Genomic DNA, 24,567 nt, shown 5'->3' on the forward strand with positions numbered 1-24,567 from the left:
ATCTAATCTTTGGCGGTTTCTTGCAATCCATTATCTGTAGCACTTGTGTTTACATTACTTTATGTGTGGGCTTCATTCAGCTCTACTAATTGTGCCGCTCTCCGAGTCCTGACTAGCTTCACCCCAGCTGTACAGGTTCAGGTCAAACTCAAGGAACTCTCTATGTCGCTGGTGCCCAGATGGGAGACTAGTACTGTGGAAGCTAGTAAGATGGTGAACAGCTCATTAGGAAGTGTTAGGGAACATTTCCTCTCCATTCGTTAACATGCTGCTTGTGCGTTTCCTGAACTGCCTCTGCCAGGTTATGCCAGCATTGACTGCTGGAAAGGGAGTTGAATATTAACGTTCAGTCTACAGTCTAGCAGTATTAACGCAGTTCTGCTCTGACGGGTCTCCATAGCCCAAATGGCCCCCAGTCACTGAGAGGGAACATTTAAGGGACCAGTGTTCACAGCAAGGTGCAGAATGGAGATAGGGCACTGACTGCCACCCATGTCGGTGGACAAAACTGCAATGCAGAGTAACGGCTGTGGAAGAATCTAGTCAAAACCTCAATGTCCCAGTGGGGTCATCAACTGCATCTCCACGGTCACCTTCTGCAGAGATAGGCCATCGTTTCAGTGGGAGCTTACAATGGAGGCTGCTACAACTTCTGTTGGTAAGGCCAAAGGGAGAGAACAGTGCACATCAACACCATTCACAAACAGCACTGGAATAGCAGCTGCCCCTCTCAGTGTCCATTCCAATTCCTTGATGACCTGCACCTTCTGCCATGGGTGCCATCATATCCAACCTTTGCGCGTCCATTTTGTTCATTCAACGAAACCTAGGTGCCGGAAGGTCCAATTTCAGGGCTTCTGGCCGTTTCTACCAATGGGTATGAGATTAAGGGTCCACATTCACTTCCCTTTGCAGGCAGCAGACTGAAGAAATATTAGCCTGCCTGTATTGCGTTGAATTAGATCACAAAACAAACTCAGAATTAGAAGACTGAATCCACTGTCATCTAAAAAAAGCATCAAGTCATTAAGTGTAGCAATATCTGTACCCACCATCAGTGACACAAAAGCTTCTGACAGACAAAGGGTCTCAAGTTAAAATACTGACAGTACGTCTCCCTCCACAGTCGCTGCCTGACACACCGAGTTCCACCATCAGCTCGTTTTTTTGCTCCAAGTTCCAGCATCTGCAGTCTCTTGTGATACATTACACGACTCCATGTGGATGTTTAGACCGAAATACTTTTATTCTGTCCATCTCAAAGCAGGTGGTCTTAGAAAGATATCAATTGAAAAGAGAGAAAGAGAGATCACAGTGAGAAGGAGAAAGGGAAAGAAAGAGAGAGGGAGAGACAGGGGAGAGAGAGAAAAGAGGAGGGAAAGAGAGAGAACTGGAGAGAGAGGGAGAGAAGGGAGGAGAGAGGAAGGGGAGAGAGAGAGGGAGGGGGAGGGGGAGAGAGGGGGGAGGGGGGGAAGGGGAGAGAGAGGGGGAGGGGAGAGATAGGGGAGGGGAGAGAGGGGGAAGGGGAGAGAGAGGGAAGGGGAGAGAGAGGAGGAGGGGGTGAGATGGGTGTGAGGGGGTGGGAGAGAGAGAGAAAGAGGGGAGGGAGAGAGGTAGTGAGGAGAGGGAGGGGAGGGAGAGAGAGAGCGAGAGAGGAGAGAGGGGAGAAAAGGGGGAGGAGAAGGGGAGGAAGGAGAGGAAGGAGGGCAGGGAGAGGGGAGTGAACAGCGAGAAAGAGAAGGGGAGGCCGGGAATTGTAGGAAGGGATTGAGAGTAACCTCATGAGAATCTGGTATCGACACTTTGCTAAGCATGGCAGGAAAGATTAGTAAACAGCACAGTAACAAGAAAGTATATTCCAGCTTTTAAACAATTCCAGTTCACATGATTACTCTGCCGGACAGGAATGAATTACAAGGAGAGCACCACGTTCAGAAAAGCCGCTTCACTGATCCCTCTCCAGTTGCGTCTTGTATTCTTGAAGCTGTGCCATCGTGATGCTGCTTCCACCACAGACAATGACAACTATTGACTGCAAGTCCTTGGCCAGCTGCCCCTCCTTCTGCAGATACTGGATGACACCACTGTAAATGGCAGCTAGTGACGCACCACAGGCTGGTTCAACCAATATCCTTTCATCATCTGCAAGAAGAAGCCATTGTATGCAATCAGATCACAAATTCTGATTTGATCATCATCTCAGATTTCAAAGCTAACACGGGGGGACAGAATTACGTTCAACGTAAAACTCCTGGCTTCTGAATAATATATACAGAAGTTTCTAAAGTGGAAGCTAACAACAAAATTATGACTCTAAGTTCAAAATATATTCCTTCCCCTTAAAGAAATGGAGAACATCAGGCTTCAAAAGGGCATTAAAATCCAAAGTGTGTTTTCCCACTCTCCCCATTCTCCTGGTTAATTTTGGACCAACTATTGACGCAACTGCAATTCTTTATGTACCGAACAATATTCACTTTGGGATGGCCAATTTATAGACACACAATGTGTTGACAAAGAGTGCAGAAGAGTATTGGTGTGGTTATTGATAGTTTATAAATACTTAATTATGAAATGTAGCTTTAGTCACATTTGGTTCATTTCCGTAGATGATGGCTGACCTGCTGAGTTCCTTCAGCACTTTGTGTGTGTTGCCCTAACCACCCCTGCCAGTACACACCCAAAATTGCCCATTGAGACTATTCTTTTAATTTTCTCACTTCTTTCTCAATTTCTCCCCAGCTGTCTCCAAACTCAACCAATGGCCACAATGACAGATCAGTAAGTTATGGTGCTCTGCCAAAGCAAAGTTATTGAATACTCATGTTTAACAGACTCACAATGGATATTTCAAAACATACCATTCATGAATCTTTCTGCTTCTTGGCTCTTGAAACTTTGTTGACGTGCTTTTATTAAAAAAAATACTGAAACTGCTGATATCAGTGAAACAGGTCAGTGGTATTATTTAGGATGAATGGAAAATAATAGTCATTTTCATCATTAGGAATCCAAATACTTTTCTTTTTTTTTGCAATTTATTTTTTTATTGAAGTTCATCATCAAACAAATATTTCCATAAGATGTATTTCAGACATTGTAGTACATATATATATAATCATATATATATATCACAAATCTCCACATAGTATTTATCTGAGGTATACACTTATAGAAAAGAGTGGAGAGAACAAACAAGCAAAAGGAAAAAACTATGTACAAGTAGGGAGTGATCTTTTTTTTACAACATATTCATTAATTTGTGAGAATAAAATCAGGCCTATGAGGCATTATGTAGTTAAAACAATTTTCCCAGTATAAATCAAATTGTTCCAGCTTATGATTAACAGATGCTGTTATCTTCTCCATTTTGTAAATGTCCATTGTAATTTCCATCCAAATACTTTACTTTCCAGAGCTCATTTGTGACTTAAGTCATCAGTTCACGCAGCACAGTCAGCAATAATTACTGTTTTTTTGGTAACTTATTCAAAATTTGTAGTTTACTAGATCAAAATAAACAAAAAGTGTGTTTGTTTTCGTCATTGTGCCCTCTCGTATTCACTTACTTTTTTCACATCTGAACCGGTCAGCTGAAGAACCAGCATTTTAGATACTGAGCTCACATGCAGCTCATTGAACTTTGGAACATCCCATATCTCCAGTTAAACAGTGACCATAATTTCATACAGAGTATACCACCTGAGGTATGTATTCATTCAGATTGTCATTTAAAAAGACATAAAAGCTTGTTATTGATATTTCTGAGTACACAAACTTCACATTGAAAAAACTGCATTAAATTCTCACAAACACGAGGAAATCTGCAGATGCTGGAAATTCAAGCAACACACACAAAATGCTGGTGGAACACAGCAGGCCAGGCAGCATCTGGCCTGCTGCGATCCACCGGCATTTTGTGCGTGTTGCTTAAATTCTCACACCTTTTTTTTTGTTAACTCACGAAACCAATTGAAACCATTCTTCCTGGTGAAGGAAAAACGGAGTCAAGTTTAACATCTGACCGCTTTACTGAACCAAGGTACACTGTGGAAGATTCCTGCTGAAAAAGGGCTGTACGAGGAAAGAATCCAGATTACTAGGGGCTGGTACAAGAGGAGTTGGCCCACGGACTCCTCCTGTGCTGAGATGAGGACACCCTCAGGGTGGAGGAGCAACACCTCATATTCCGTCTGGGTAGCCTCCAACCTGATGGTATGAATATCGATTTTTCCTTCTGTTAAAATAATTATTCCCCCCCTCCTCTATTCCCCACTCTGCCTTGTACCTCTCCTCTCCTGCACATCACTTCACCCTGGGTCGCCTCCTCCATCTCTTTCTCCCGTGGTCCACTGTCCGATTCCTTCTTTCTCAGCCCCTTTACCTTTCCCACCCATCACCTTCTGGCTAGCCCCCTTCCACCCCCCCCCACACACATCTTTTTATTCTGGTGTCTTCCCCCTTTCTTTTCAGTCCCGGTCCGAAACGTCAGCTATTTATTCACTTCCATGGATGCTGCCCGACCTGCTCAGTCCCTGCAGAATTTTGTGCGTGTTGCTCTGGGTTAATATTTTAACTGGTCACATGGGTGTAATTGGTGTAATTGGTGTAACTGGTCACATGGGCTGGTTAAGCCAGAATGGCCTCTTACCGTACTGTATCCCTAAATAAAAATTAAAACACAACGCTACACTTTAGGAGGACAGTGAGACAATGAACTGGGTGCTTTAAAATGGCTCCCAACAGGACAGCAAAACAGCACCACAGCTGCAAAGTAGAAATATTTATCTGTTTAAGTAAAACACAATAATAATTAGTTCTGTGTCTTTTTTGGAATGAAGACAATTTCCAATAACATGACTCTGAAAATAAAGGCAGTCTCACCTAAAAATCTCTCCACTGCTTCCAAAGCCTGATGATCACTGATTACTTCCGAGAGGACAGTGTACTCCTGTGTGTTCTGAAAGGCTTTTGCACACACGGTCTTAGCGCCAAGGGTTTTGGCTACACTGGGGTACAGAGAAGAGCAAAGGACAACTCAGAGGTAGGCACCCACACGCTGATAGAAATGGCGTTCATGTACACTTTCAATGGAAATGCAACACTCTGCGTGGCAGCTCTGAAAACAAAATGGTTGCTCAGCCACGAAGGGGACATTAGGACCGGGGTTAAAGGCTGTAATGACTCAAGTTGCAAGCTGGCTCCTAACAGTAGCGCAGTGGCTAAGTTACCAGCTTAGACACCAGAGGATATGAGTTCAAACCTCACCATGGTAGGTGGGGGATTTAAGTTTTATTAATGGAATAAAATTATGCAAGTATTAGCAAGCAGATCACATATGCCACACACTGCTTCTGTATTAATGTTCACAAAATGTAGAGGAGGTAGGTATTTAAAAACTAATAAAGTTATACCACTGTCTATTAATAACTGGATTCCTGGATTTGCAAAACATATCCAGCTGACAGATAATCCATTCCGTAATAGCTAATTGACTGAAAATGTTAATATCATCAAATATGTGCGATATTACAGAAACTGTAAACTCTGTCAGGTGTTCATATAGCACTTTCAGCTTTCTATTAACTTAGCAGCCTAGTTTGCTTTCTCCGAGCAGTCCGGAGGTCCGAGTCCAAACGGTAGGTGGGGGCTTTAAGCCTGGGGGAGAGGCGGTAGCGCAGCAGTTACAGTATTGCTGTTACAACGCCTGCAGCTGAGGTCCAACTTCGCCGCTGCCCGCAAGCAGCTTGCGGATTCTCCCCCCGTGATCTCCAGATGCTCTGGTTTCCTCCCATGTTCCAATGGTGTAGGCTAATTGGTCACACGGGTGTAACTGGCCAGCGCAGGACCTGTTACCGTGCTGTACCTCTAAATGAGAACAGAGCAACACTTCAGGAGGTCAGCGAGACAGTGAACTGTGAGCGACAAAGGTTTCAGTTATGTCCATTGTACATTGGATCCCAAAAGGACAGTGAAACAGGAGCACAGTGGCTAAGTTACCAGGAGTACAAGTTTAAATCTCATCTTGATTTCAAATCCGGTGTCATCTTTGAGTGACAAAGCACTTAGATTATTGGCACAGGTCTCTTCAATATTGATATACTGAAGCTTTTAATCTCTCCTCTCTTCAGCAGTTACTGACATCCCAATGAACTCATGGCGTTTATAGGAGTCTCCTTTCACTGGGCTGCGTTTACCAGAGGCAATTTGTTTCTTCACAGGAATGATGCATTCGATCATGCAGCATAGTTTGATAGTTGGTGGAGTTCTCCGGGTGTTAGGGCAGATATTAATCCTTGCAAGTGGAACAAGTGCTACCACCTGCCCCTATACCTCCTCCCTCACTACCATTCAGGGCCTCAAACAGTCCTTCCGGGTGAGGTGACACTTCACCTGTGAGTCTGTTGGGGTCATATGCTGTGTCCGGTGCTCCCGGTGTGGCCTCCTGTACATTGGTGAGACCCGCCGTAGATTGGGAGACCACTTCGCCGAGCACCTACGCTCTGTCCACCAGGAAAAGCGGTTTCTCCCAGTGGCCACACATTTTAATTCCACTTGGATATGTCCATCCACAGCCTCCTCCACTGTTGTGATGAAGCCACACTTAAGTTGGAGGAACCACACCTTATATTCCGTTTGGGTAACCTCCAACCTGATGGCGTGAACATCGATTTCTCAAACTTCCGGAAATAACCCCCACCCCCCCCCCCCTCTTTCAGCATTTCACATCCCTTTTTCTCTCTGTCACCTTAACTTCTTGCCCGTCCATCACCTCCCTCTGGTGCTCCTCCCCCCCTTCTCTTTCTTCCATGGCCTTCTGTCTCTTTCACCAATCTACTTCCCAGCTCTTTACTTCATCCCTCCCCCAAGTTTCACCTATCACCTAGTGATTCTTCCTCCCCTCCCCCCCACCCTTTAAATCTACTCCTCAGCTCTTTTTCTCCAGTCCTGCTGAAGGGTCTCGGCCCGAAACATTGACTGTACTCTTTTCCATAGATGCTGCCTGGCCTGCTGAGCTCCTCCAGCATTTTGTGTGTGTTATACATATTAACAAGCTGCTAACGGAACGGCACCATTTCCAGTTGCCAGCATCAGATTAGCCTGCAGAAAATGCAGGCTCATGGAGAGAGCCCGAAAAATACAAACATTTTTAACTCTGCAAAGCATAGCTTTAATCAAATGCATTGCAGTCACGAGAAAAAAAAACGGACCTGTTTCTAGTCTGGTAGTTTAATTCGCTGGTATCAAGGTGAAAGTCAGCCCCATGTCATTAGCATATTTCTCAGGGGTAAGGTGGTAATTGGAACATGTCCCAGAGTCAGAGAGTAACACGGCATGGAAACAGCACCTTCCGCCCAACTGGACCAGTCCATGCCAACCACAGCATTCTCCCTGTAAGCCACGGTTCTCTGTGTTCGGCCCAAAACCCTGCAAGTCTGTCCTCTCTACATAGCTATCAAACGCCTCTTACACTTTGCAGTTGTACCCACCTCGACCACTTCCTCTGAAAGCACATTCCAGGTATTCACTACTTCCACATAGAGAAATTACCTCTCAGGTCTCTTTTAGACCTCTCCTCTTTCCCCTTGCATCTGTGCCCTCTAGCTTTGGACTTCCCAACCTCGAGGAGAGGACTTATCCATCCCTTCATAATTTAATAAACACTCATGAGTTTACCACTCATTTTCCTCCACTCGAGGGAACAAATATCCACCATGGCTGGACCTCTCCCTATAATTCAACCCTTCTACTCAAAGCAGTAACCTCATGAATCTCGTCTGCACCTTCTTCAAATTGACAATGTCCTTCCTAAAGCAGGGTGACTAAAACAGTACAGAATACTTCAAGTGCAGCCTAGCCACTGGCTTATGTAACAGCAGCATAATGACTCTACTTGTAAAATGAAGGCTGGCATGCTAAACACCTTCTTCAGCACCCTGTCCTGGAAGAGTTAATTATTCTCCGATCATTGACACACAAGTAAGAAATTGAGAAGTAGGTTTTCCATGCTAAAAACTAATTTAGGGCATCCATTTTAAAGCTATATGTTTTAAGCTCAGATGTTGGACAAAAGAAATGCACTCTAAAGGTACAATGAGTTCCAAAACAAGATGCAGGAGGGTTTCCAACTGAACGGAAAACCCATCAGGCATCCTAACAGGAAGGAAGAACCTGAAACTCAGAATCCCACCAAAGTTGCTTGACTCCCAACTACCAGGTGATAACTTGACCACTTGATTTTTCCTTTTTGGAAGAATCACCTGGCTCTGTTGCACTGTATTCACTCCAAACTGTTTGGCACCGTGAAGCAAGCCCACTGGTCTCTCATCCTCAACAGGGAACACAGTCAAAAGGAGCAAGGGCCAAGGATCAGTTGCAATCCAGTCTTACAGCTCGGCTCCCCATGTAATATTACAGCATTTGGAAAAGAGTACAAAGATATGTGTTTAAAAGGTGTAGCTACCATACCTTGTGATGTCAGGAAGCGTGACCAACTTCCCAGCCTTCACTGCCTCATTCAGACTGTTGGCGCCTTTGGTCTCCATGGCAACTATAGGCACATCACACCAACCCACCTTCTTCAGGCCTTCTACCACTCCACAAAGCAGGCCTCCACCTCCAACTGAGAGAACTATCGCCCCAGGTTTGGACGGAAGTGCCTCCCAAAGCTCCATCACAATACTGGCAACTCCTTCCCTGAAAATTAAATGTAAGATTTAGCATCCAACAGGCTTCCAGCTTCTGAAATGTGATGTTCGTGTTGGAAAGATGAGGCTGAATGTACTGCTATTTCTATATTCGCTCTCAAATGCTGAAGCATCAATTATGAAATCTAAAGGGATGGAAACTACATCAAAGGAATTCAACATGATTTTTTCTGCTCTGATGCTCATGTTAAGTCTTCTGATCTGACTTTGAGTGTTTGTAGAGATACCCCAGTACTGAGAACACCCACTTGAAATTTGCTTACATCACACAAGTAAACATTACGTCCAGTGAAGCACACCAACTCCATATTTGTCGACAGTGTCGAATATTGGATGAAATGTTAAGATTACACTCATTGGAGGTCTCTGTTGTGCTAATGGTCACTACTGCACCTTGGGAAGGATAAGAAATACATGGAAAAATAGTTGACATTTCGGGCCGAGACCCTTCAGCAGGGTCTCAGACCAAAACATCTACTATACATTTTTCCATAGATGCTGCTTGGCTTGCTGAGTTCCTACAGCTTTGCATAATCCTGTGGCCTTACCTGAAAGCAAATAATCTATGGGATTTTTATGGGTTTTACAGCCAGAAGCTGATCCAAAGACTGGTTAACTTATAAGGGATATCATCTAATTACCACTAGTAAATATGTTTCCTAATTTAACAAGCTCTCATTCATCAGCAATACCTGTCAGATGTGGGGTTCTGCTGCTTCTAGAGAAAGTACATCAACATAACCACAGTCTGATCAGCTCCTACAGCATCAAATTCACTTCACCTGCCATAAAACAAGTCCAGTACCAGCTATTCCATCAACCGTTTCCACATCTTGTCAACGTGTCACTCTTTCATTTCACATTTTGTTTTGGACTTCTAATGCCTTTATCTTTAACCTTTAAAAATATGTGAATCGCCTGGGATATCTTTTAAAACTTTTTGTCCTCTAATGTGGCTAATAGGAACTTGATTGACACTACGGATCTCAATGCCTCAAAAAAAGAGACAAAGTTTTCCTATCCATCTGTCCTGGAGACAAACCCACAGCCCTGAAATAAAACAGAAAATGCTGGCGATACTCAGCAAGTCAGGTAACATTTGCAGAGAAAGTGGCAGAGTTGACACTTCAGGACAATGATCTTTATCAGACTATGAAAATATAAAGACAGAGGAAGAGTAGGGAGTCTAAAAAAGGGTGGGGAACAGAGAAACAGAATGAGAGGAGTGATTGTGATCCCTTCTGACCTAGTGACCTTCACAGGACAGTCTGCAATGAGGGCAGTGATACATGCCTTAAAGATTAGGATTGGTTTGTCATTGACACACGTACCAAGATACAGCGAAAAGCTTGTCTTGTGTCCGATTCATCCAGACAAAATTATTACACAGCTAAACTGTAAAGAGCAAGAAAGAGTGCAGTGCAAGTGAGAGCGAGATCAGAACAAGGTGAATTGTTAGGTCAAGAGTCTGACAACAATGGGATAGAAGCAGTCCTTGAGCCAGGTGCTTTCAGGTTTCTGTATCTTCTGCCCGAGGGGAGAGGGAGAAGAGAGAATGCTGGCTGCTTTATTGAGGCAACAAGGAGTATAGACATTGAGGCTGGTGCCCACAATGTGCTGAGCTCTGTCCACAACTCTATGCAGTTTCTTGTGCTTATTTATTTATTGAGCTACAACGCGGAATAGGTCCTTCCACACCTGCCAGCTGCACTGTCCAGCCGCTGTCAATTTAACCCTTTACAAAGACCAATACACCGCCCAGCCACTGTCAATTTAACCCTTTACAAAGACCAATACACCACCCAGCCACTGTCAATTTAACCCTTTACAAAGACCAATACACCACCCAGCCACTGTCAATTTAACCCTTTACAAAGACCAATACACCGCCCAGCCGGTGTCAATTTAACCCTTTACAAAGACCAATACACCGCCCAGCCAGTCAATTTAACCCTTTACAAAGACCAATACACTGCCCAGCCGCTGTCAATTTAACCCTTTACAAAGACCAATACACCTACCAGCCGGTACATCTTTGGACTCTGGGTGGAAACCGGAGCACCCAGAGGAAACCTATGCAGTTAAGGACAGAACACACAAACTCCTTACAGACCGTAGCGGGAATTGAACCCAGGTTACTGATAGTGTAAAGCATTGTGCTAACCTCTACACTACCACATCACCCTATGTGCAGGGCAGTTGTTATACCAAGCCCGGTGCATCCAAGCAGAACGCTTTCAGTAAAAACTGGTAACAGGTATAGCAGGGGGCACACCGGGTTTCTTTAGCCTCCTGATGAATTATAGATGATGAGCGTTTTTGGCCAAGTCATCAACATAGTTGGACCAGTGATGCACCATCAATAACTCTCGGAGACGGGAGGCGAACGATAGGCTTTTATTAGCTGCAAGAGACCACGACTAGCAGCAAGAGAGCACCACACGACATCCTGGAGACTGAGAGAGGGTCTGTGGCTCCAATCGCCTTTATACCGGGGTCTGTGGGAGGAGCCACGGTCAGTGGGAGGAGCCACAGGAGCAGTCAGTGGGGGGGGCGTGTCCAGACAGGTATATGTACGGTAGTTCACCACAACACGGACAGGCCTTTGATGAGGTTCACACTGAGGAACTTGAAGCTCTCAACCTCAACACCATTGATGTAAACAGAAGCACCCCCTCCCATCCCCTTCCTGAAGTCAAAGACCAGTTCTTTTTTGTTTTGCTGACATTGAGGGGAAGATCGTTGTCATGACACCAAGTCACTAAGCTCTCTATCTCTTTCCTGTACTCTGACTCATTTGTGATGTGCTCCACTGCAGTGAAGGCAATGCTAGGCATCTTTAGCAAGAATTGGTTCAATCCAGGAATATCAGTATTACAACATTTACGTGTTTTTCTATGCCATTTGATTTCTATTTTAATTTACTAACTTCAAACTTTCAAAACTTCTTAAAGATTTCATTTACGTGAAAGAGAGAGAGACATAGAGAAAGAGAAAGATATAAAGAGAGAGAGAGAGAAAGAGAGGGAAATAGAGAGAAAAAGAGAGGGGGAAAGAGAGAGAAAGAAAGAGAGTGAAAGAGAGAGAGGGAAAGAGAGAGAGAAAAATAAGAGTTTGGTGGAAATTACTGCATTTATTAGAGAAGCTAAAAACAACTTAAACCGTAATAAAATGGTAAAATAAAGCTTATCAATCATAACAGGTGTAGGTGCCAAATGCACAGATGTTCTACCCAGTAGGTTTCCTAAAGAAGATCAGTAATAACAAGCAGGAAATCAGGTGAGGTGGTTGTCATGCTGGGTATGAGAATAATTAGGAAAGGAGGGGTCTCAATTAGGTTATATTTGTCATGTTTACTTAGTAGTCTACATGGCTACAGTACAACAGCAAAGGAGACCATGCTAGTAATTGATCAAACCTAGAATGGGAAGAGAAGTTAATGGACTGCAGTAGTCTGTGTTGCACCATCGATCACCAACAGTGTTTGCTTTTACTGGGTGAGTAAGCAAATACTGGAGACCAAGACATGCCAAGTGGATGATTGATTACATCAAACAGCAGGCCTTGAAGCAGGGCACCTTATGTAGCAATAAAGCATTGTGAGAAATGTTGTGAAAAGCCATTCTGTGTAAATCCCTCCTTTGGAAAGAAAACCCAGCCGTATCATTTAGCGGGCAACTGCGGGGAAAAAAAAAAATCATGATTTATTCTGCAGAATCAGTGGTGACCAGTGCGGACGTGGTTGATACATTTATCTTTCTCAGCCCTGCGATTTTGAAAAGGTTAAACGGCACACTTTAAAGCTGAAACGTACTTTTGAAAGGTGCAACCACTGACCCTTCAGAATGGGTACAGTCAGGAGCCACTTATAACTACTTGATGTTGTGACTAGTTTTCAAAGATACACAAAACGAAGACGGTGGAAATACTCTGCAGATCAGCTGTACCCCTGCAGAAAGAAACGGAACTGACAGCTCAGGCTGATGTCCTTTCAACAAAACTGGAGGCCGGTGGCCTGAAGCATTAACTCTGTTTCCCTCTCATCTCCTTCTGAGATTTCCCAATATTTTGTGCTTTGGTTCATTTTGTTTATGGCTCAAAAATCACATCCTGCTCTGGAAAATATTCTCCCTTTAGTAAAAATAACCCAGAATGATTGATACACAAATACAGCTACTATTCGAAACCAAATGTCATTTACTTACTACCTGTCAGTCATGCAAGTCTCGGGTAGAGACTCAGGAACACTGTCGCATGCAGATGGAGAAGGATCCTTCGTTTCTGTTTCTATAACAATTTTGTTTTACCAGTCAGGGTTGTTCGGCCTGAGCTGAACTCCTAAACCTGAAGGCCCGGTGGATGATTCTTAGTCTGACCTCTATCCTTTGACCTGTTTGGCATGGGTGACCCCACCGACAGCCAAAACATAAAACCCTGACTTCAGCCAACATAGCTGTCCAGGTCATTGGGGCATGCAAGCCTCCAAACCACAAGGTTACAGTCCTCTTGGGGGTTATATGATATTAGTGCCATAAAGATCCTCATTTGAAGTTGGTTGAAACAGTTCAACACTGTATTGGCAACTTTGCACTTTTTACTTGTACAATACTGCACGTGACTTTTATCACGACTGGCAAAAAAGTTCACTCGGTTGAATGCAATGTCACATACTTAACACTTCAGTTAGGTCGGCACACATAGTTTATTAACCAAGAGCACAATTTAAGTAGATTAGAAGCAGTACACCAAATCAGTTGTCTTCCAGGAGCACCACCGAGAATGTCCTGACCAGCTGCATCACTATCTGGTACGGGAATTGCAAGGCATCTGACTGTGAAGACCTTACAAATGATTGCGAGCACTGCTGGGAGGATCATCAGGGTTTCTCGTCCACCCATCAGAGATATTTATCATGAGAACTGAGTACACAGGGCCCATGGTATTGTCAAAATTCTCTCCCAAACATCCAACAATTTCTTTGACCCCCCCCCCCACCCCCCCACCATCAGGCAGGAGGTACTGTCCCATTAGGACAAGGACTGTTAGGATGGGGAACGGATTCTTCCCCAGGCCGTGAGACTGCTGAACTCCCTGCCACCTCCCAGGTCTCATCGTGTTTGAAGTGCCAGTAGCGTTGCACTGTTCACTTTTTGACTTTTGTCTTAAATGCAGCTTACTATGCACTAAATTATTTGTGGCAATATTACTCTATGTGTTGCGTGTGAGTTATATGTACTGTGTTGTGCACCTCGGATCAGAGGAATGTTGTTTCGTTTGGTGGTATACAGGTAAACTTGAACTTGATAATGACCGACACAGGAGACGGTTACATCGTAGAATTATCGAGCTATTCATGCTGATCAAGGGGCCTTCCTCAGTTCATCAGAAACACAAGAGATTTTGCAGATGCTAGAAATGTTGAGCTAGACATACAAAATGCTGGAGGTACTCAGCAAGTCAGTCAGCATCTCTGGAGATGAAGAAACTGTTGGCGCTTTGGGCCAAGACCCTTCAGCAGGACTTACACATCTGTTGCCTTCCTCGGCTAGTCACACTTGCTTGAATTTTGCCCATTGATAGATAGATAGATACTTTATTCATCCCCATGGGGAAATTCAACTTTTTTCCAATGTCCCATACACTTGTTGTAGCAAAACTAATTACATACAATACTTAACTCAGTAAAAAATATGATATGCATCTAAATCACTATCTCAAAAAGCATTAATAATAGCTTTTAAAAAGTTCTTAAGTCCTGGCGGTAGAATTGTAAAGCCTAATGGCATTGGGGAGTATTGACCTCTTCATCCTGTCTGAGGAGCATTGCATCGATAGTAACCTGTCGCTGAAACTGCTTCTCTGTCTCTGGATGGTGCTATGTAGAGGATGTTCAGAGTTATCCATAATTGACCGTAGCCTACTCAGCGCCCTTCGCTCAGCTACCGATGTTAAACTCTCCAGTACTTTGCCCACGACAGAGCCCGCCTTCCTTACCAGCTTATTAAGACGTGAGGCGTCCCTCTTCTTAATGCTTCCTCCCCAACACGCCACCACAAAGAAGAGGGCGCTCTCCACAACTGACCTATAGAACATCTTCAGCATCTCACTACAGACATTGAATGACGCCAACCTTCTTAGGAAGTACAGTCGACTCTGTGCCTTCCTGCACAAGGCATCTGTGTTGGCAGTCCAGTCTAGCTTCTCGTCTAACTGTATTCCCAGATACTTGTAGGTCTTAACCTGCTCCACACATTCTCCATTAATGATCACTGGCTCCATATGAGGCCTAGATCTCCTAAAGTCCACCACCATCTCCTTGGTCTTGGTGATATTGAGACGCAGGTAGTTTGAGTTGCACCATATCACAAAGTCCTGTATCAGTTTCCTATACTCCTCCTCCTGTCCATTCCTGACACACCCCACTATGGCCGTGTCATCAGCGAACTTCTGCACTCTATATCCCTCTATCCTATCCATGCACCTGTCCGAGTGTCTTTTGAACATTTAATTGTATCCCCATCGACTACTTGATCTGGCAGATGATTACATACACCCACCTCTCTGTGTGAAAAATATACTCCTAAAGTCCCCTTTGAATATTTCCTCTCTGATCTTAAATCTATTTCCTCTAGTTTTAGACTCCACTACTCTGGGAAAATAAAGTTTTCTATGCTCCTCATAATTTTATAAACTATTATAACGTCACCTGTTATCCTCCCTCTCTCCAGGGAAAATAGCCCCAGCCTCATTCTCTACTCACACCTCAAGCCTTTCAGCCCTGGTGACTTCCTTGCAAATATTCCCTGCATCCTCCCAACGTTCATCACATCCATCCCATTCCATGGCAAACAGAACTACACACAAGATTTCAAATATAGTCTCGCCACCATCCTATGCACCAGTAACATAGTATTCCAGGCCTTGTACTCACTTCCCTGTCCAAACAAGACCATAAGACATAGGAGCAGAATTAGGCCATTCAGCCCATCGAGTATGCTCCACCCTTCCATCATGGCCGATTAGTTATCCCTCCAAACCCCATTCTCCTTTCTCTCTATAACCGCTGATGCCCAGATTAATCAAAAACCTATCAACCTCTGCCTTCAATATATCCACTGACTTGGCTTCCACAGCCGTCTGTGGTAATGAATTCCACAGATTCACCATCCACTGGCTGAAGAAATTTTTTCTCATCGCTGTTCTGAATGGATGTCCCTTCATTCTGAGGCTGTGCCCTCAGGTCCTAGACTCTCCCACTATAGAAAACATCCTCTCCACATCCACTCTTTCCAGGTTTTTCAATATTCAATAGGGTTCAATGAGATCATCTCTCATTCTTCTAAACTCCAGAGACATGTACTGATTCTGTCTTATCTACGTACACTTTTCAGCTTCCCAAGCACCTTCTCCTTAGTAATAGCAATGATCCTCACTTCCCCCCATCTGAAATTCTTGCATTTCTCATTTTCTGTTAGTGCCTTCCACAGTGAAGATTAACACTAAATATTTATTAAATTCATCCACAATTTCCTTGTCCCAAATTACTACCTCTCCAGCATCATTTTTCAGCGGTCTGACATCCTTCTTCATCTCCCTTTCACTCTTTATAAATCCGAAAAAACTTATTGTATCTTCTTTTATAGTATTAGCTTGCTTACCTTCATATTTAATCTTTTCTCTCCTTATGGCATTTTTAGTTGCGTTCTGTTGATTTTTATAAGCTTTCCAATCCTCACCACTAATTTTTGCTACGTTATATGCCCTCTCTTTTGCTTTTATGCTGTCTTTGACTTCCCTTGTCAGCCATAATTGCCTCATCCTGTCTTTAAAATACTTCTTCATTTTTGGGATGTACTTTTCCCATGCCTTCCAAATTGCTCCCAGAAACTCAAGCCATTGCTGTTCTGCTGTCTTCCCTGCTAGTGTCTTCTCCCAGTCAACTTTGGCCAGCTCATACCTCTGCAATTCCCTTTACTTCATTATAACAATGCTACATCCAATTTTAGCTAAAGGTTCCTTTACCATCAGCTCCCTAATCAAATCTGGGTCATCAATAACACCCTAGTCCAGAATAGTCATTCCCCCAGTGGGCACAACCACAAGCCACTCTAAAAATCCATCTCATAGGCATTCCATAGATTCCCTTTCTTGGGATCTAGCACTATCCTGATTTTCCCAATCTACCTGTGCATTAAATTCCTCGTGACTATAATAATTTTGCCCTCTTTCTAACTCCCATTGTAATTTGTAGCCCACATCCTGACCTCTGTTTGGGGGCCTGTACACAACTCACATCAACTTCCTTTTCCCCTTGCAGTTTCTTAACTCTACCCCCAAGGATTCCACATCTTCTGATCCTACGTCACCTCTTTCTAAGGATTTGATTTTCCACCTCTTCTGCTATGTACCTGTCCATTCAATACAAGGTATATCCTTGGATATTAAGCTCCCAACTATGATATTCTGTCAGCCACAACTCAACAATATCATACCTGCCCATCACTATCTATGCTACAAGATCATCTACCTTGCTCCGCATTCAAATACAACGCATTCAATCCTGTATTCATCGCCCTTTTCACCCCCTGTAACACTTTTAACTCATCCCACCAACTGCAGTTTTGTCCTATCAGCTGCCTGTCCTTCCTCACAGTCTCACTACACACTGCATTTGGCTGTATACCAACTGCCCCATCCTCAGCCCAGTCATTCCCGTTCCAATCCCCCTGTCAAATTAGTTTAAACCCTCCCGAAAAGTTCGCGCAAACCTGCCCGCAAGGACATTGGTCCTCCTCAAGTTCAGATGCAACCAGCCCTTTTTGTACATGTCATACCTTCCCCATATGAGACTCTAATGATCCAGAAATCTGAAATCCTGCCCTCTGCACCAATTCTTCAGCCCCGCATTCATCTGCCAAATCATCCTGTTCTTTCCCTCACTGGTACGTGGCACAGGCAGCAATCCAGAGATTGCTACTCTGGAGGTGCTGATTTTCAGCTTTCTATCCAGCTCCCTGTATTCTCTCTTCAGGACATCCTCCGCTTTTCTATCTATGTCGTTGATACCAATATGTGCTAGAACTTCCTGCTGTTCACCCACTGCCTTTGGACTGCTGTGGACCTGATCTGAGACATCTCTGACCCTGGAATCTGGGAGGCAACATACCATCTCGGTGTCTCTTTTAGGTCCACAGAATCTGCTGTCTGCTCCTCTAATAATGGAATCTCCTATCACTACTGCACTCATTTTAACCCCTTCCATTCTTATCCCTAGAGAAAGACTCAGTGCCAGACGTCAAGTCGCTGTGGCTTCCCCTGGCAGGTCATCCCTGCCAGCAGTAAGCAAAGCATGCATTCGCCTTCTTCACCACTTCATCTACCTTCATCATCACTTTCTGGGACCTAGGTACTTGTATCCCTAGACCTCCACAACTTTTCCAGGGCCCTGTCATTCATCCTGATGCTAACTGTGCAAGTCCTGCCTGATTCAATTTGAACTTACAGAAGTTAGATTTTATTTGCTAATTCTCGGCTCATTTTATCAGTTAATCTAGTCCCTGTTGCAGCTTTAGATAACCTTTTTCACTGTCACCATACTACCAAATTTGGTGTCTTCAACAAACCTGTTAATCATGTCACCGATATTCTCAATAAGCAACGGGAGATCCAGCACAGAGTCCTGTGGCCCATCACTGGTCCCAGCACTCCAATCTGAATATACTTTGAACATACCGTAATTCATCTTTTAAGAATAAAATATAAAAAATGAATTACTTATGATTGACATGTTGCTGTTGTAGCAAATAGCAAACTAGAGTTTTTTTTAAAACAGTGATAATATCTATAGGCTGGCACAGTTCATACCTAATATTTTGTAACAACTAAACAAGCTGAATTTTAAGTTTCTTTGAAGAGATTTTACCAGATCAAGGGATGATCAAACGGAGGAACATATTCCCAGCCATCTTTTCCAGACAACTTTAATGCCTGTTCATTAGCATCATCCCAAACCTAATAAAACAATAAAGGTGTATAAGTGCCTTGATAATCAAGAAATGAACATATTGTATCATTTTTGACAAACCAGTATCAAGTTTGAAGAGTGAGGAAAACCTTCACCATTCACAGCAATTATTAGTCTCCACAGCTTTCAGGCTTAGAGATTTATAACCAGGATTACAACTGTGTGAATCAGCACAAAGGCAAGCTGCTGATTCACACAGTTGTAAACCTCTCACTGGGGCTCGTATATAAACTTGTTTCATTCGCTGACTCTGTTAACAGCCACATGACTAAGTGGAGAGAAAGCCTCCTTCCATAAGCAACACACGTCTAGGGTCGATGGTTCAACAGGAAAAGTTGGAATGTTCCGGGGAGGAACATTAATCAGAGTTATTGCTTGCCAGAAAAATAACAGGTGGTACACTGGCATAAAATTACAAAGGAAGTATACTTACCAATATTTCAACTTTAACAAACAGTTAACAGAAAAGACAAGAAAAACAAATGGGACCATTACAGTTAAAAACAATCCAAACATGCACATAAACATTGGAGCTCATCCCTGAAGTAGTTGGGTACTATTCAGGAGCTGGATAATATTTTTCCCCCCAAAATGTTGGCAACACACAACAGAATGCACATTTTGAACTTCCCATTGCACCTCAAAGAAATCCCTCTAATTATTACCTCACAAAATGAACCTCTTTCCAATAAAGGTGGCATTTCATGCCATTATGGTGGATAGCAACCAGAGACTCTTTTAACTGTCATTCCATAAATTTAACCCTCAAGATAAAGAAGTTTCCTTGACTAAGATTGGGGATATGAACCAGTAGAGGAGTTTGAAGGCACAACTGAAGATTATTTGACCTAAATGTTTTCTCTAACCTTGGCTTCTACAAACAAAAAAAAAAGTAAGGGAGTCCAAAATTAAGAGGCCACAAATAGAATAAATCTGTTGGGGAATTCAGGAGAAACGTCTTTACTCAGTGTATAGGATGTGGGACTCATAAAGACACATAGTTGATGTAAGTGGCAGATGCAATTAAAGTAATGATAGGCAAGCACAAGAAGAGATGTAAAGAAAGATCTATAAATAAAACTAAGATCTGGGATCAGGGGAAGTTTGCGCTGAAGCAAATGACCTATTTCCATTTCTGATTGTGCATTAAAAAAGGGAAATTGATCACTCTGAATTGATGGCTTATTTAATCCTAAATGCTTTAGATATACATGCTGTGCAAAAGTTACACGTATATATATAGTGAGGGTGCCAATGCCTTTTGCACAGTACTGTATTTGTCCACATGGAGTGAGAAAGCAAGTCCGTAAATCTGGCGGGAGCAAAGGATGTTGGGAATGGCGAGGGTGAAGCACCGCAGGTTTGATGGGATAGGTGGCAGAGAGGGAGTGTCAGGGGCAAGGGGTGATGGAGGTGCACCCACACCCAGCCCTGAGACATCAGACAAGGTCATTTGATTCCAAACAACTGGCTTACTGATCATTACAGAATGTCCCTCTGGTCCTTCCAGCTCCCTTCCCTCACTTGTATTTGCCTGTATTTGTGAGATCAAACTGAAGTTGTAGTGTGGATTTTATTTTATAAAATGTTTCCTTATCCCTCCTCTCTTCTTCTATTCCCCACTCTGGCCTCTCACCTATTCTCATCTGCCCTACACCTCCTCTACAACCCCCCTCCTTCCCTTTCTCATATGGTCCTCGCTCCTCTCCTATCAGATTCCTTCTTCTCCGACCCTTTACCTTGCACACACACCTGGTTTCACTTATCACCCTCTAGCCACCCTCCTTCCCCTCACTCCAACTTTTTATTCTGGCCTCTTCCCTCGTTCCTTTCCAGTCCTGAAAAAGGACCTCAGCCCAAAACACCGACTGTTTATTCATTTCCATTAATGCTACCTGACCTGCTGAGTTCCTCCAGCATTTTGTGTGTGTTGCTGTGGATTTCCAGCACCTGCAGACTTTCTTATGTTTTTATTTCATACGCTATCCTCTATAACTCCAGCAAGTTAAAATTCAAACTCATTTTAAATTTTGAAAGTAATTCTTCTGTTGTAACTTGCAAATTTCCACAATCCCAATTTAACAAGTTTCCCCTATGCATCCTACACTGAGCCTTCTGTTCCTCACACAAAGCCAGACTGTAAACTCACATGGAGCGAGTTTTATGGTGTAATCTCTGCTATCATACCGAATTCAACTAAGATGCCCAAACTCACTTTACTAGGACCTACAGAGTGAGCGGTGGCACGTGTCTCAGCCTTTTCCTGATGTGAGCTGAAAGAACAGGAAAAGAACACTGCGCGCCTCACACGACTAAAATACCCAGCCCTCCATCGTGGTGTGTGACATAGTGAGGTCACGCTAAATGTCATCAAAGACGATTTTCAGGTGATGTTGGATGCAATTCTTTTTTTTTAGGTCAAATAGTTGATTATAACGTTCACAACAAAGTCACATCGTGGATTCAGAATGGGAGTGCTTGCGGGCCAAATAGCTTCACTCACAGTACACTTTACTACCCTCTCAAATGGGGGCACTGGAATGAGATTCCGCCTCCTCGTCCCCACTGGTGAATCCACTCATCTGTCGGAGTCACGCACAGAAAATGATCGAGGTAACACTGTACGTGAGCAACAGAAGACACCACTTCCATTAAAAAGTGGGGAGCATGAAATGTTCACGAGTATGATCAGCACTTCAACCTTCTGCCAAACTTTTACAGTAAATAGCAGGTGTTGGCAGAAAATCCCCAGCTGACAGAATCATCCTCATTGACAAGGCTGCTGCCAAGCAGGTAACGCTTGCTCCCGGGGCTGTGTGGTCCAAGTCGAGAGTGCAGTGCCTCGCAAGCACTGTCAGATTCCAGCTGCGCATCAACAAATCATCAGCCGCTCGGTGGAGCATTTGGTTCTTAAAATAATGAAGGAAGCGGATACCTGGCTCAGTTACTGCGGCTCTGAGACAGCGGCGTTCTTCATCCATTTTCAAACATTATTCTAGCGCAGATAAACAGAACCCGACAGATTGGCTTTGTACCCCACTGCCTTCTCTGCTCGTCAGAGTTTTATCGTATAAAGACCGCCACAGACGACAGGCCTCAGAACCACCATATTGTAGTGAAAACATCCAATCAAAATGATTGTTGAAAGCAATGTGAAACACTCAAAAAAAAACACCCTGCAAGAGGAACGATATAGAATTCACCGAGAATGTACTGCTGAGGCTTGATAAGGCATTAGTCAGGAAATACATTTGGACCCCATATCTAGGAATGGACCTGCTGGCATTGGAGGGAGCCCAGAGGGAGGTTTACAAGAATGATCCCCAAAATGAAACAGTTAACATGGGAAGAGATTTTCATGGCTCTGGCGATTAACTCACTGAAGTTTAGAAAAATGACGGTGGGGCGGGGGGGGTCAGGTGGAATCTCACCGAAACCTGCTGAGACAGACAGACAGACAGACAGACATACTTTACTGATCCCAAGGGAAATTGGGTTTCGTTACAGCCACACCAACCAAGAACAGTGTAGAAATATAGCAATATAAAAACATAAATAATTAAATAATAAGTAAATTATGCCAAGTGGAAACCAGTCCAGGACCAGCCTATTGGCTCAGGGTGTCTGACACTCCGAGGGAGGAGTTGTAAAGTTTGATGGCCACAGGCAAGAATGACTTCCTATGATGCTCAGTGTTACATCTCGGTGGAATGAGTCTCTGGCTGAATGTACTCCTGTGCCTAACCAGTACATTATGGAGTGGATGGGAGTCATTGTCCAAGATGGCATGCAACTTGGACAGCATCCTCTTTTCAGACACCACCGTCAGAGAGTCCAGTTCCACCCCCACAACATCACTGGCCTTACGAATGAGTTTGTTGATTCTGTTGGTGTCTACTACCCTCAGCCTGCTGCCCCAGCACACAACAGCAAACATGATAGCACTGGCCACCACAGACTCGTAGAACATCCTCAGCATTGTCCGGCAGATGTTAAAGGACCTCAGTCACCTCAGGAAATAGAGACGGCTCTGACCCTTCTTGTAGACAGCCTCAGTGTTCTTTGACCAGTCCAGTTTATTGTCCATTCGTATCCCCAGGTATTTGTAATCCTCCACCATGTCCACACTGACCCCTTGGATGGAAACAAGGGTCACCAGTGCCTTAGCCCTCCTCAGGTCCACCACCAGCTCCTTAATCTTTTTCACATTAAGCTGCAGAAAGTACTGAAAGGTGGAGGGAGAGTAGATGTAGAGAGGATATTTCCAATAGTGGGAGAGACTAGGGCAAGAGGGCACAGTCTCGGAATACAAGGACGCCCCTTTAGAACAGAAATGAGGAAAAATTTCTTTAGCCAGAGGGTGGTAAATCTGTGGAATTCATTGCCACAGATGGCTGGGAAGGCCAAGTGATTGAGTATATTTAAATTGCTGATTGATAGGTTCTTGATTAGCCAAGGCATCAAAGGTGATGTAAGAAGGCAGGAGAATGGGGTTGAGGGGGAAATTGCCTCATCCATGATGGTATGGTGGAGCAGACTCGATGGGCCAAATAGTCTAATTCTGCTCCTACACCTTACTGTCTTATGGTCTCGTGGTCTAAAACCAGACTAAGTCCAAGATTTAATGCTGTCATTGCTCAAGACACAATGCTTTCCCAAAATAATGTGTCATATTACAAATAACCAGGGGGTCTTTTATGCAAATAAGGTTCATCATCATGGAAGTAAGGAGCACTGTTATGCAAATGAGCAGTCTGCTTTGTTGGTCTCAATACACGGGGCAGTGGCACGTCTGCGGCAAAAAGCAACAGATGGCTTTGCACGGGGGGGGGGGGGTGGGGGGGGACCAAGGGGAATACAGTGAAAGGGTTAAAACTCAACCCCGGACTTCACTTATTTCATCCAAACCGCTGATGCATTTATTTCACAGCATTACCGGCAGGCTCAGCGACAGCTCTGGAGTTCGTCTGAGGTAGAGTGATTGGTTTGCGTGAAGTGGCGCGTGGGAGTTGGAGGGAAGGGGATGAAGCAAGGTCTATGGGGAGGAAAGCAGCATTCAGGGGCAGCTTAATCAATAGCAACAGAAGAGAATCATGCTGATCACATAACCTTTACTGTACTTAGACAATACTAGGGTTTCAAACTCAATGTGCCTTCCCAAAACATCATGGTAGGACCAAGAACTTCAAAATATCTGACTACCAATGCGAGAACAGGAACAGGTCAGGGATTCTCAAACTCCTAAGTTCCACACTATTCCAAGCAGCCGTAACTGATCTATATCTTCTCTCAGGTTCAGGCAGCAATAAAAAATACCCGCTGGGCAATTTGCTCTCCCCTTCAGGGCACAGCTCCCTCAACGTACAACCAATAGTCGGTCAGGTAAAGAACTTCCTCGTGATTAATGCAATGAGTTCAGGAGTTGACATCATACTTTTAATTTAAGCCAGATCCCACTGCTTCCTTTTGTTCCAGGACTGCAGTTTTTAAGGGCAGAATTTAGGAGGTCTGACCCTTCCTTACTTGGATTTTGAGACAGAGCTGAACGCCACTGATGTCTCGCAGGGACCAACAAGTGGAGAACATTACCGGGCAAAATTCTACTCTCTCCAACAGTCCAGGAAAGTGCCCCAAAATTTACGACACACACAGAATGCTGGTGGAACACAGCAGGCCAGGCACAGATGCTGCCAGGCCTGCTGTGCTCCACCAGCATTTTGTGTACGTTGTTTGAATTTCCAGCATCTGCAGATTTCCTCGTGTTTGCTCCAAAAATTTATGAGGCAGGTTTCAATGTTCTGTCATCACTTGCGGCTAACTGACTCAGCCAGCGGG

General features: G+C 44.0%; 1 protein-coding gene across 6 annotated transcripts in view; it reads right to left on the reverse strand.

Moving 5' to 3' along the window:
* Window positions 1-1,487: 1,487 nt before the first annotated feature.
* sdsl (serine dehydratase-like) overlaps window positions 1,488-24,567 on the reverse strand; it is a 59,731-nt gene continuing 36,651 nt past the window's right edge. For 4 of the 6 annotated variants that reach the window (XM_073065487.1, XM_073065484.1, XM_073065486.1 and 1 more), the window contains 4 exons: window positions 18,631-18,719; window positions 8,470-8,697; window positions 4,885-5,009; window positions 1,489-2,142 (listed from right to left, as the gene is read on the reverse strand). In XM_073065487.1, coding sequence (XP_072921588.1) covers window positions 1,946-2,142; window positions 4,885-5,009; window positions 8,470-8,697; window positions 18,631-18,719 — 639 coding nt within the window. In that variant the 3' untranslated portion in view covers window positions 1,489-1,945. Of the gene's footprint in view, window positions 2,143-4,884; window positions 5,010-8,469; window positions 8,698-18,630; window positions 18,720-24,567 lie in introns of all 6 variants that reach the window. The other 2 variants (XM_073065488.1, XM_073065483.1) reach the window with 2 other exon arrangements.

Source organism: Hemitrygon akajei, chromosome 14 (genome assembly GCF_048418815.1).
Source record: "Hemitrygon akajei chromosome 14, sHemAka1.3, whole genome shotgun sequence".
NCBI classification, from domain to species: Eukaryota; Metazoa; Chordata; class Chondrichthyes; order Myliobatiformes; family Dasyatidae; genus Hemitrygon; species Hemitrygon akajei.